The sequence below is a fragment of the Chamaea fasciata genome, unplaced genomic scaffold (assembly GCF_029207755.1).
Source record: "Chamaea fasciata isolate MVZ Bird 193981 ecotype frontalis unplaced genomic scaffold, bChaFas1.0.hap1 SCAF_1, whole genome shotgun sequence".
NCBI classification, from domain to species: Eukaryota; Metazoa; Chordata; class Aves; order Passeriformes; family Sylviidae; genus Chamaea; species Chamaea fasciata.
In genome coordinates, this window is record NW_027094086.1 from 82,690,049 (window position 1) to 82,702,499 (window position 12,451).

Below are 12,451 nucleotides of genomic sequence, written 5' to 3' on the forward strand. Positions count from 1 at the left end.
CTACTGGCCTCCTTCATTTCCTGTCCACTGTGCCAGCCACACTTCTGCTAGGCATGAGATTCCCTGTGGAAATCAGAAACTTTATATCAATTCAATATTCTTCCTCTGTTGCCAACACCTTAAAAATAGGCTTATTTTATCCATATATACATGTGTGTGTGTACTAGCCTAATGCTTTTGGTGCAATATATTCAACATGCAACTCAAACACTAGTTTTTGAGTCATTGCAGCTGAAGATCATCAACAGTTTTCTACTCAGTAGCAAAACACCCAAAAAACAAACTAGAAAACAGGATTTTCCCCATCAAATATTAAAAACAAACCTTTTAATGCTATTTCTGACTGAAAAATTAAGTCCAGGTCAAGTTTCTGTTAAGTTGCAATTTCTACAGAACACATTGTTTGTGACCATATCCTTCCCTCTCCCCTATTCTGAAAACTACATATTCATTGGTAGTTGCACCTCTAAAATCAGAATGTCTCAATCTGAAATTCTAGACTCAGATTTTTTCCAGAGCTGATATCTACATTTCTATTATACAGACTTTATTCCACTACATCTTTAAATAATTTAAGAAATTCAGTTCTTAGAGATATCTTTGTTCATTTTCAGGTCACCAAGTTGCTGAAATAGCACAAAATCTGTAATAGTCACAAACAAAATATTTAAAATTTGCTACACAACTTCACGATCCCAAAGCACTTCATACATGAATTACACTTCACTAACCTCCAACAAATTATGAGGGGAAAAAAGCATTATATGCTGAAGTACACACTTTCTGAGCTTCAAGTTAATATTTCAGACACCCAGAGGGATTAAAAAAGAGTATAACTCCTTCGTACAGCAACAGAAAATAAACAGAGGTGGAAGAAGTTATTTGAGTCTGAATGAAAGGACAGTAGTGCAGAACATGGCACAGAACTGTGCTCAGCTGCAGCAGCAGGCAAGGCCAACCATAAGTTAATACAGATCAGGTTAATACAAACCTGACATTAAACCTGGGCTAACAACTCCCAATATGCAAAATTGCAGAAACACAACCTCCATACCAGTTACTCTGATATGTAGCACAGCACACCAAGACTTCTCTTGCCTCAGACAGGAGGTAGACGTCCCCACCTTAGCATTTTTAACTTCTGGAAAAGCAACCATACCCTTCTACACCCTTTTATCTACCACCAAAAAGCGTCTCAGCAAAGACAGCAGAAGGGGATGCATACCTTTTCCTCTCCATCTCATTCAGACTCAAGCATAATTTGTGAAGAACAGATGTGGTTTCCCTTATACTAATGCATCAGCTCATGCACCTGCAGCTGAAGTTCAGGCTTATGTTCACTGCACACACATTCAGTCATTGCCATGTGAAAGAAGGGATGGATCAATAGACAGCTCATGCCTAAAACCACCCTTTGGTCTTCCCTTCCTTTGGTTCCTGCAAGTTGGAGCACTAGGAGGTTACTCATCTGTTTAAAAATAAGTTTGTGTTCAACCACTTCATCCCAACTATTGGTAAGAGGTTAGACAACACCACTTGGTAGCTTCCCAGACGTGAGCCAAGTTTTAAAAATGAAGGAGAGCTATGAAGACTAATCAGAATTTGGCCAAACTACCCCCAGCACACTGTAGATGAGCATTTACATTAGTGTGTGACCATCCATGGCATGAGTCTTTTTCTGCTTTCCTTGAATGAATAAACAGCATCATTTTGAAGCAACAAAGAAAGTCTCCCACCCCACAACATTCCTATAAGGCAATTCACTGTGGTAGTGGATTACCCACCTCCCCTGGCCGCTCCTCAAGGCTGACAGATTTCTTGCCACAACAGACCCTTGGCAAGTGATTAACAGCGTGTCAAACTTAGAATCTTAGCTAACTAACAGAAAGTTGTGTTTGTGCACATGTAATCCTTTAGACACAAACCACTGACCAAGTCTGGGACTAAGTCGGCACCCAGCTGCACCTAAACCCTCTCTGAGAAGGAGGTTAGAATGAAAGGATGTCTTTTCAGAATCTCACAACTCAACAGGAGGTTCTCCATGACAGCCTTTTCTGACCCATCCTCTATGCAGTAAATAATCAAGTGTACCTTGCCACTGAAACTTGCTAGCCACTGTCACATTTACTACCAAACATTATGAAATAGTTATTACTTCTCTCTGATGAGAGAGGTGCATCACTCCATCCATGACATTCACACACCCAAGGAATTATTTTGGTCACAAAAACCTTTCCTTGAACGACTATTAATCCAAATTTTGAATCAGAAAAAATTGAAGAATATCTAAAGAAAAAAAACCTTATTTTTGCAGTGGACCATACCAAAGTAACAATGTGTTTATACCAAGTTTCAGTTGCAGTTTCAAAGTGATAAATGTCTCTGGCATTTCCACTTGAAACAATCCAACATATCATAGAACAGGAAAAACAGCAATCCATAAAGCAATTGGTAATGCTTAGTTCCTTTAAAGATAAATATAGCATTAAGAACAGCACATCCTATTTTATAGAATCAGTCTTATTTCTCAAGGAAAGGTAAAATTGAAAGAGCTGTAAATCAAACTAATGGTCATTTACAAAAGAGGACTGGCCATCCTTTCCATAGGGGTATTTTATTTCATACAGATCAGTAAATCCTTTGATAATGCAGCTGTCATTCTTACTCAGAATTTGTTCTAAACGATTCATTTTGTGCCCAAAATTAATTTGACTTTTGTCTCATGGACTGTCTTGAACCTTTCCCTCTGAGGGAGCTAGAGGTATAAAATAACACAGCAATTGTCTGTTCAGACAGACAGTAATCATTTTTAACAATAAACATACTTCTCAGGAAGCAACTCAAGTACTTTTTACTGCTGCTATGATTTAAAGATCTTAATTAACATCAGTTCTATTTCCCAAAGGAAAACAGCTGCTCTTGGTGACAAGGCATTTTTGGAGCACTCCACAACCTGTGAGCAGAACTGAATATTATCACGTGCACCCATGGCAAAGCTTTCAAAAACCTTTACAGAAGAAAGCAAAATGAAAAAACAGCTTTAATTAGATAAGACAGGAGGGTGAGGGGAGCAGTAACTGTTCCATACACTAGAAGAGAGTTCCCAGACAACACAAATCACTAAGACTAGGCAACACAAATTGCCTAGGTTCTTTTCTGGATGCATGTTATTTATTCTTCATTAGACTTCAAATCACAGAAGAAACAATTCTTAGTTCAATTTTACATAGATATAAATTAACAGATTGTACCACCCAAAGAATGGTGAAAAAAACCACAGCAAAAAAAAAAAAATCAGTGAAAATTACTGTGCAATCTATATAGCTATACTGTAAAAAAAAAAAAGCTTAAGACAAGTAACCCTTAATGGAAAATCAAATGTAAGGAATAGATTTTTAAAAATGAATCTATCCTTAAGTTCTGGTGAGAAGTAGCAGTTAATTGCATAGAGTTCTAGTGCAAAGTTTCATAGTCAGATAAACACAACCATCTAAAAAATACTTGAGAGACTCAACATGTTGCAGCTCACTGAAATACCAAAATAAGTGATAAGAAACAATCAGGTAAAATAAACATAGTTTTTACAGACACTTACTTGAATGGTGTGAACAGAAATGACAATGTAGTTTCCTTTTTCTGACTCATCTTAACCTGCATAAAAGAGCATTAAATCATTACATGCAAGTTGCAACAGGATTAAAAATTGTATCAAGAATTAAACTAAAAAAAGTCACAGAAGATTTCTATGACTTTGGAAAAGGAACAAAATCACACTGTCAATATGCTGACCATGAAACTGGGTGTTACACTCTGGTGTGCACAACTCCTCCGAGCTCCTGGAAACTCAGTCCTGCTCTAAAGTATATAAAATAAACCATGCTCCAGCCACTGCTTTTCTCAAAAGAACTTCTACAGTTTGCAGGACAAAAGGAAGATACGGCTAGAAGTGCTACCAGGCTTCAGTGACAACCTCCCTCAATGAAACCAGCACCATTTATGCCAGGCAGGCGCCGGTACACTGCAGCAAACACTACCAAAGCAATGCTGTAAATCAATTAACCTGCACATGGACAAAAATAGAAGGTTTTGATGCCATCAGAGCCACTTTGTCCAAGATCCTCCAAAATCTCTAAGGCCTCCTGCAGCTGCCTGACTCAAGTTTGACTGTTGGTATAATATGCAGTCAGGAACTTTTTAAGCATACTACTTCTAAAACCTGAAGGCTGGAAGTAGCAATCCACACATTTCATCCTATCCATCCAAGGCAACATCATCTCCAGGGAGCACTAACTGTGGTCAGATCAGTCCATCACAGGAAAAGTAAAAATCCTCTTGGATATCTAAGCCAGTACACTACTTCTGCTTTAGCAGAGAAACACAAAGGAAATACAGACAGAATCATTCCGCTACAATGCTAAAAACAAGCCAAAAAGAACAACAATAACCTAGCACCACAGAACAACAGAACAAAAGTAAGCGCAAAGGAAAGGAGAAGTAGAACTACTTCATTTGAAAAATAATCTCCAAGATGCCAATTTAACTGAAAAAGATCTGAGTCATCCTTAATTCTTAAAGTAGAGGTGATATCAGCATGTTTCAAACTTCATGTTGTCCAACCCCACCAGTCACTTTCCCTATTACATGCCAGCTCTCCACCATATTTTTGACATTGATTCTGCTGCTGACACTGCCACCCTGGTATCCACATCTTTGTGAACCTGGCATTCACAAAGGGCCAGAAGATGCTAAAACTGGTAATCTTGTGCAGGTCATCTCATGCTAGTGCATTGTTTCACTATCACAACATGAATTTCCAGATAGGATAACAGTTCTTTTGTGTCTCATCCTCTACCTGTGGAGGATGGTTTTCCCTCAGAGCATTTCTATGCCTTGCCAAAACTGGGATTTTGGACAGTTTCTCACTCCACTGCTTAGTGAAACAGAACCTTTTTGTTTGGACCACTCGTGTTCTCATAATGTAATATCCAATATTAAATGAATCAAGACAGAGAAGCCAGAGATGAACACTTGCAAAGCAAAACAACAGATTTAACAATATTAGCTAAAAGTTAATTAGACCATTAATTTAATTTCTTTAATGTACAGGAGCCTATTACCTTTCTGATCTGCTTGTGCACTGACCCTGATTTAAGGCCTTGTCTGCCAGCCCCCATTGCAAAAGCATTACTTCCCTTCCCCAGTACCAGCATTCAGATTCTACCTACATACTACAAGCAGGTTTACACAAACACCAATAAACATCACCATTTTTGTTAAGAAGCAAGAAAAAAGTTATTCACTCTCCTTACAAAAAAACCCAACCAAACCTGTTTATTAAAGTCTTTCAAACTTCTTCAGGTAAGTCTCACAGCTATTCAATCAAACGAATGTGCATTCAATTTTAAACCTTTCAATTTAGCACACTATGTATAGGATAAGTCATGCAATTATTTTACACATAGCAACAACTATTATTCAAATAAGTTGAGCCTTTTTTTACCATATGTTTAGTACCTTAAATTGCTCAAGAATCTGAACAGCGTTGGTAAACATGCTCTCTGCTTTGAAAAGAGCACTACTGTTCAGATACTCCAGAGGCAGAGTTCCCTGTGGAAGAAAAATGCACATAATAAGTAAAAAAAACCTTAAATTAAATAACGGGAATTTTTTTAAAACTGAATTGCTGGCCAAATAAGCAGTAAGAATACTTCAAATTACTCATGAAATAACTCGTGTAACTGAATGAATGTAGCTGAAATAACTCATGTAACTGCTTTGAAAACACTCTTCTCACACAGATTTGCAACATCACAGGGATTGTTTGTAATTTCTTCTACTGCAATGTAAAAAAAATAACAGAAGTTGTTACCAAACTATATACTACAGAAAATATAAACTCAACCTCTAATCAGAAGCCATTTTTGATGCCCCTAAAAGTCTTCCACCCAATGCCTCACCTGGGCCTGACTCAATCCAGTACTTGTGTTAGGAAAAAAAGCAGTTCCCATGCCACCTGTATTGGGCAGCTTTCCTCACATAACGAGCAATGAGTGCAGGATAGGGGGACAATCCCTGGGACAGAGTCTCCAGAAGAAATATTTCAAAAAATGTCCTGTAAATTGGTGTTTTATATGTGAAACTAGCAGCGTGACAGCACACTAATGAAATGCTAACTCTCAATTATATATTTATGAGGCAACTTTTGGACTATGTAATACATGAGAGAAATTAAAAGAAAAAGTCATCTCACTGGTCTCTAAATTAGAGGCACAAGATAACATTTGAAGAAAGTACACTAGTTTAATCAAGAAATAATTGAACATTAAATTGCTGGAACTGGCTTGTTTACAGGCTTAGCTTTAGTGATCAAAATCATGTGTTATTCAAACTATATTGCATTTTTACCATCCCCAAAAACAAAGTAACAAAAAAATTTTATATAGCTCAAGAGTATAAAGTTGCAGATTACAAATGGACCAGCTGCCTTTCCAATTAAAAGCCCTATACAATACATAAAAAATTTAAGTTTGTACTCTAAACTAAAGATACACACATAAAATTAAAACTACAAGCAGTCTTCACACCCTATCACACTTTTACAAATCTGTAATCCTCCTCCTCACACACCTCTAAGTCTTGTCCCCAACACTTCTTCCTCTACGGTGAACAGATTTTTATAACATAGAAAAACATTTGTACTTCTTACCACAGAGTTCAGGGGGAAAGGCACACCGATAAGGGAAGCCATCAGTGGTGCTATATCAGCCTGTGCAAACAGAAGCAATCCCATTTTAACATAGTTTCAGCCTCTAGAGCTAATAAATTCAGCTTAATTTTAACATAACTGCATTTGCAAAAGATAATTATGCAATATTGCCAAGTTACATACACAACTCTCCTTTATAGTTTTTTTTGGTTTTTTAGTTTCCAGTAGTCATGGCATGATTAGATTCAAAATGTGAAGCTCCACTGCTGATCAAGCTTCAAAAAACACATTTTGTTTAAAAAGCAAATATAAACACCCCAGTATTTATTTGCAGGAATTCAGAACCTCCTTTACTGCACTCAGAGAGGCATACCACTTTTTATGACTATTTATATGGCCAAAAGAACTAATTTCATATTTACAGTTTTAAGCAGGATACTCGATATACGGCTTTTCACAACATTCTTTATCCCATGACTCCACAGCACAGATTACTCACTTCCCCCCTTCTGAGGGAGTTTCTGCAGTTTTTTAATGTTCAGTCAGCCCTCAAAAAGGCCCTTCAATCTACACCACAGCATCTCATAAAATAAGTTACCATTTCCTTCTACTTGTGATATTAAACATTGCCTCTTACCAGGTTTATATTTTCCTTTAATGTAAAACTACACACAAAACTCTTTGTTTTCCCAGCATAAATCCGAAGAAACTACACTGAAACCACAGGCACTGCACCAGCCTCAGATCTACTGAGCAGACTGCAAACCATTATTTGTAAAGAACAATACACTTGGAGTGAATGATAATTAGGAATCTCATTTACTTTTTTCACCCACAGTCCCACCTGTACTATAGGACAAAAAGCTCTGTCTTTGGAAATTCCATCATCCAGGACAAAGTAATACTCAAGAGTCTTCTATACAGTCTCAGAACAACATTGTCATAACTCCCACCAACCTTGAGAGGAAAACTAATCTCTAGTTTTGTACCAGGGCTTTGCTGAAAGCCGTTGATCCAGAACATTCCCAATTAGACCCTTCTGGCATAAGATTATTTCCCTTGTTTGAGTAGGTTTGGAGTCTGTTATTCATATATTGGGTTTTGTAGGATGATGAAGCACCACAGTTTAAAAAAGCTTGACTGATATAGATTCAAAGGCTAAGTTGTTCACTTTCTTTTCTTCCTTTACAGTACTAATTGTCTAAATTGCAAAATATTTGGTCCGCAATCACAGATTAAAAAAAACCTTAGTTTACCACTACAGAAAGAAATGGTTTTGATTTAGTGACAGCAGCTTGGGGGACCTAGTATATTGCACTACATTGTTCCTACAGCCACGTGGGATCACTTAAATATATGGTGCAGTAATGCCTCTTCAGGAGAAGTTGTGCGCAGCTGTCACATGTCAACAAGCAATTGAAACTTACCCTCATTATATTATTGCAGTTCTTGTTTCTAGGGAAATGGTACATTGGCATGATCATTCATTTAAATTTAGTAAATTACTTTAAATCACACAAGAATCATAGTTGAAGGGGAAAATTTATGAACTATTAAATTAGGTATGTTTGATACCTGATTGACATCAAGCCTCTTCAAGTTCTCCAGTTTCCATTCTGCAAGAAACAACAGAACACCTGAACAGCTAATCTACACAGATTTGAAAGGACAGTTCAAGATCAGTTGACATTTAATATCTTGTTGCCATTTTCTGTAAAGTGTTGGTACTAAAGAAAATTATGATTTTACATTAGGATGCTAGCTCAGGAAGGGTTACAGATGGAACTCAACAGGCAGAAACAACAAAATGCATTCATTTCAGGTCACATTTTCTTTTATCCAGCAGGATAAATTGCTGCCTGCATTTGTGACCTAGATCAGTAGAAGAAAGGCCAAGGCTTTTATTTTTTTCAGCACAGTGATATATTACGTCCTGTGCCAACTAAAAGAATCAAACTCAGATTTAGGAGATTTTTAGAATCTCTTCAACAGTTTGTAAAAAAGGCTAACCCAAGGTCCTAAATGCACTGGTACAGCAGAGTACAAATATTAGATCCTAAAGCTCTGGTGCATCATACAAAAATCTGCTTGAAAATTATATTTTCCTGCTCTACGCTGGCCTCCGAGGAAATAAAGAGAAAATTGCCTGCTTTCTTTGAGGGTGGAGTTATTTAAAAACAGTTTAGCAAGGTTTGTTTTTGGTTTTTTCTTTCATACATCTGCAGTATTGCAAACACCAAATTATTTTCAGCAATTAGTTCATACCACTGCTCCTTTTGGGGGTATGAGTATAGGCCTGCTGTTATTTGGTGCTACAAGAACCCTGAAGAGCAGACTTGTACTTTAACAGCAGAAAGAAAGCTAAGGGGAGTTCCCATGGCAACACAGGGGCAGTATTAGCAGCATTAATCATCAATTCTGATAAACTCACACTTAAAGGAACAAGTTTGCTTCCTTTTGCTTCCCAGAAAAGGAAATGGATTTACATTTCTAGAAACAGACTCTTACCCATATTTCTATTATATAAATGAATTGCCAGTTTTCCTTTTAAATATAATTTTCCAAAGAAAAATATTGGAAAACCGTGTATGCACACACAAAATGTGCCTAAGGTAGGAAGAAACTATCTCTGCCACAGAAAACATCTCTTTTTGTCAGAAGCTTTTTTATCTCCACATGCCCTACTCAGACAATTCCAAAATGCAGAATTGAAGACATCTGCTTTGGGACAGGAGCCACAGGACACTGAGCCCAGGAACTCCTAAAGACTGGGACACACCTACAGACTGGCCAGTCCAGGCTGTGCTCCCAGGAGTGAAGCATCTTGGCTGTACTTGCTGCCCACATTGGTTTCTGATGCCAGCTCTCTGTCTAGGTTTCCTGTACAGTGCTCAGCAGTTTTCCACCCACTTTATAGAGAGGGGTTTTTTTGCCTTTATCCTGCCCTGCTTTTACTGCAGCCCGCTGGGGTAAACAGTTCAGGGAAACAGCAGGGAAGTGCCAGTTCAAAAAGAGGCTGAGGATGAGGCTACATGAAACAAAGAAAATCTCACATAAAACCTCACAGAGGCCAAACAAGTGGAGGGTACACTGAGCTCCCTCAGCTGTGGCAAAGCAGACTGAGCCCCCTACAAACCAGGCTCGTATATAACGTCATCAAGCACCCCACGTCCTGATGCTGCAGGAGGCTGTGCCGATGCCTCACTGTCCCTTCGTGGGGTGCCAGAACGGATGCCTTGGGAAGGCTGACCTGGAACAGAGACTGGACAGAGCTAAGAGAATAAAATAGGCATTTAACAAAAGGCCTTTAAGGGTACACCTTGGGCAGTACAAGAGCCCGGACAGGGCTACACCCAAGGTGGACTAAGAATGGTCACAAAAATGGCTGGCTGGTCACAAGGTCTTACACTTTTATAAGTTTTTGGTCCATTTGCATATTGAGGTTTAATTGTCCAATTACAGCTTCGGGTTATGAAGTCCCATCCTTCTTATTTTCTCCCTTCAGTCCACTGTTGTTCCTGCTTTGGGCCTGAAAACTTGTAACAGTTGTCCTTGGTCTCCAGCAGGAAAGGATTTGTTTTATCTACCTAAACTGTGATGAGACCTTATTGCACTTAATATGAGGATCTGAACTATACCCCTAGGCAGCACAGAATCTGAAAAACATAGAATCTAAAACTTAAGGCATCAGTGCCTTCACTCACAAGCTCCTCTGGGCTTGTGCCCCAGGGTCAACCATCAGCCCATGAGGAGCTAGAGAGCAGCTCTGTATTCTCTTTCTTTCTGAAGAAGGGTCAAACAGTGGCCAAATGGGTAATACCACATGTTGCCCACAGGATGCAAGGCTGCCATAATCCTTCCAGGAGAATTACATGACCAGGCCTGAGGGAAGGCAGAGCACAGGTGACAAAATCGATGAGAAGGCTGTCAACTCAGACCAGACTCTGTGCCCTTCTGGCCATCCAAGGAGCACTTTAATCTCTGTGCCACACTGGACAGGCTAAGTCCTACCTGTTGGTACTGCCTTTGGGGGGTATGAACCCTCCATGGCAACAATGAGAAGAAAGACAATTCACTGAGCTGCCTACAGGCTGCTTGCACTGAATAGAGCATAAGAAGTTTGTCAGCATTAGAAACGTTATGTCAATATTTCCATAAACACTTAGCTCAGAGAAATTAGAAAGGATTGTCAATGGATGAAAGAACTTGAACATTGGAGCATGCAACTAGAAATGTAAGCCTGACACCTGCATACATCAGTGACACAGCAGTCTTGAAAACACTCTCCCCTCCCCTGCACACAGTCACAGCTGCAGCTGTATGGGACAGGAAAGACAAATTCAAAGAACATTTCAAGAGAACTCATTTAAACAGCTTTTCTTTTTTATGTTAACCCTGTGAAAGTATCTGAGATTGTAACAATGGAGTAGCTGAACTGGATTGACCTGTGCAAGTGCCAAGTTCCATTCCAACAATTTTCTCCTTACTTCTAAGCGACGTAACCTACCAGAAGCTCTGATGTACTCCCATAGGGAGAACTTTCTAAGAAAATACTTATTACTCAAATAGAAATTCAAACTCCCGAGATACTCAGAGCATCTCAAATCCTCAATAGAGATCATCCTTGGCAGTTAAGAATCTGTAAGGTTAGTGTCTAAACAAAGCAACAACATGCTTGACAGACGCAAAGCTAAAAGAATAGAGGAGTTTCTGATATTTGCTTTGGTGTGCTTGGTTTTTGGTGTGGTTATTTGGTTTGCTGCGGTTTTTTTACTGTCAGGAGGAAAACATGAAGCAGGCACAGCAGGGTGCAGACAAATGTCATCCTTTAAATAAATACACATTGCCCAACAGATGAGGGCCACACAGTTTTCCCTATTATGCACATGGGAGTCAGCTCAATGCGTATCTTTTTTGAAATCTCACACCATTTTCATCATGACTTGAAGTCAAATGCCGAGAATCAAGGGAAGTGACAGATGTAAAATTCAGCTATTACAGATCAACACTTAGACATCAATGTCCTTAAAAGTTTACCAGATCAGCCATCACAGACACCAAAATCAGTTGTTTTAATCTGTTTTCTATTTTATTCTACACCTCATTTTCAATTTTATCACAGATGTCATAGTTTTATAGCAGCAGTTAGGCACAAAGAGTGAAATGTTAGCACTGTCTATTTCCGAAATGACCTAATCTGTTACCAAACACCTTCTCGAGAGCAGGGCGGAGTTAAAACCTCAGGGCTGAAGTTAACTTTTGCCTGTTTTCTCTAATGTACCTTGACAAACAATCCAATAAAAGAGGAAGTCATTACCTCATTGATCGTGAGCAACAACCCAAGGCTCAAGGCATCTTTAGAAACAGAGCAGGCTACAAGAACAGGGCACATGAAAGAGGAATAGCTTGAACAATTTAATCAGGTGTTAAAGACTCTCTAACCCCACTGATATTTCAGTAAGAGAGTGTTTATTGCATTATGTATGTGAAAAAATAAAAATTCATTCTTTTAAAAAAAAGTTTACTCTTAAATCAAATTACAAAAGGGAAAAATAAAAGTGAAGAATCACAGTCTTACATTGAGAAAAGCTGTTCACATTTGCACAACAGCTACAAGGATGCAAACGAGACAAGATAGCCCCTGGAAAGTCCACAGGGCTGTGCTGTGAAGTTAGAAAGGCGCCTTTGAACTTGTCAACTTATCATGTTTCTGTACAAATAGCAAACTGCTATTTATGTACATTC

At 38.6% G+C, this 12,451-nt stretch overlaps 1 protein-coding gene across 7 annotated transcripts in view; it reads right to left on the reverse strand.

Moving 5' to 3' along the window:
• PIGN (phosphatidylinositol glycan anchor biosynthesis class N) overlaps positions 1 to 12,451 on the reverse strand; it is a 99,183-nt gene that overhangs the window by 51,455 nt on the left and 35,277 nt on the right. For all 7 annotated transcript variants that reach the window (XM_066186665.1, XM_066186672.1, XM_066186658.1 and 4 more), the window contains exons 9-12: positions 8,282 to 8,322; positions 6,707 to 6,766; positions 5,515 to 5,607; positions 3,596 to 3,651 (exon numbers count right to left, since the gene is read on the reverse strand). In XM_066186665.1, the coding sequence (XP_066042762.1) occupies positions 3,596 to 3,651; positions 5,515 to 5,607; positions 6,707 to 6,766; positions 8,282 to 8,322 (250 nt within the window). The remainder of the gene's footprint in view (positions 1 to 3,595; positions 3,652 to 5,514; positions 5,608 to 6,706; positions 6,767 to 8,281; positions 8,323 to 12,451) is intronic.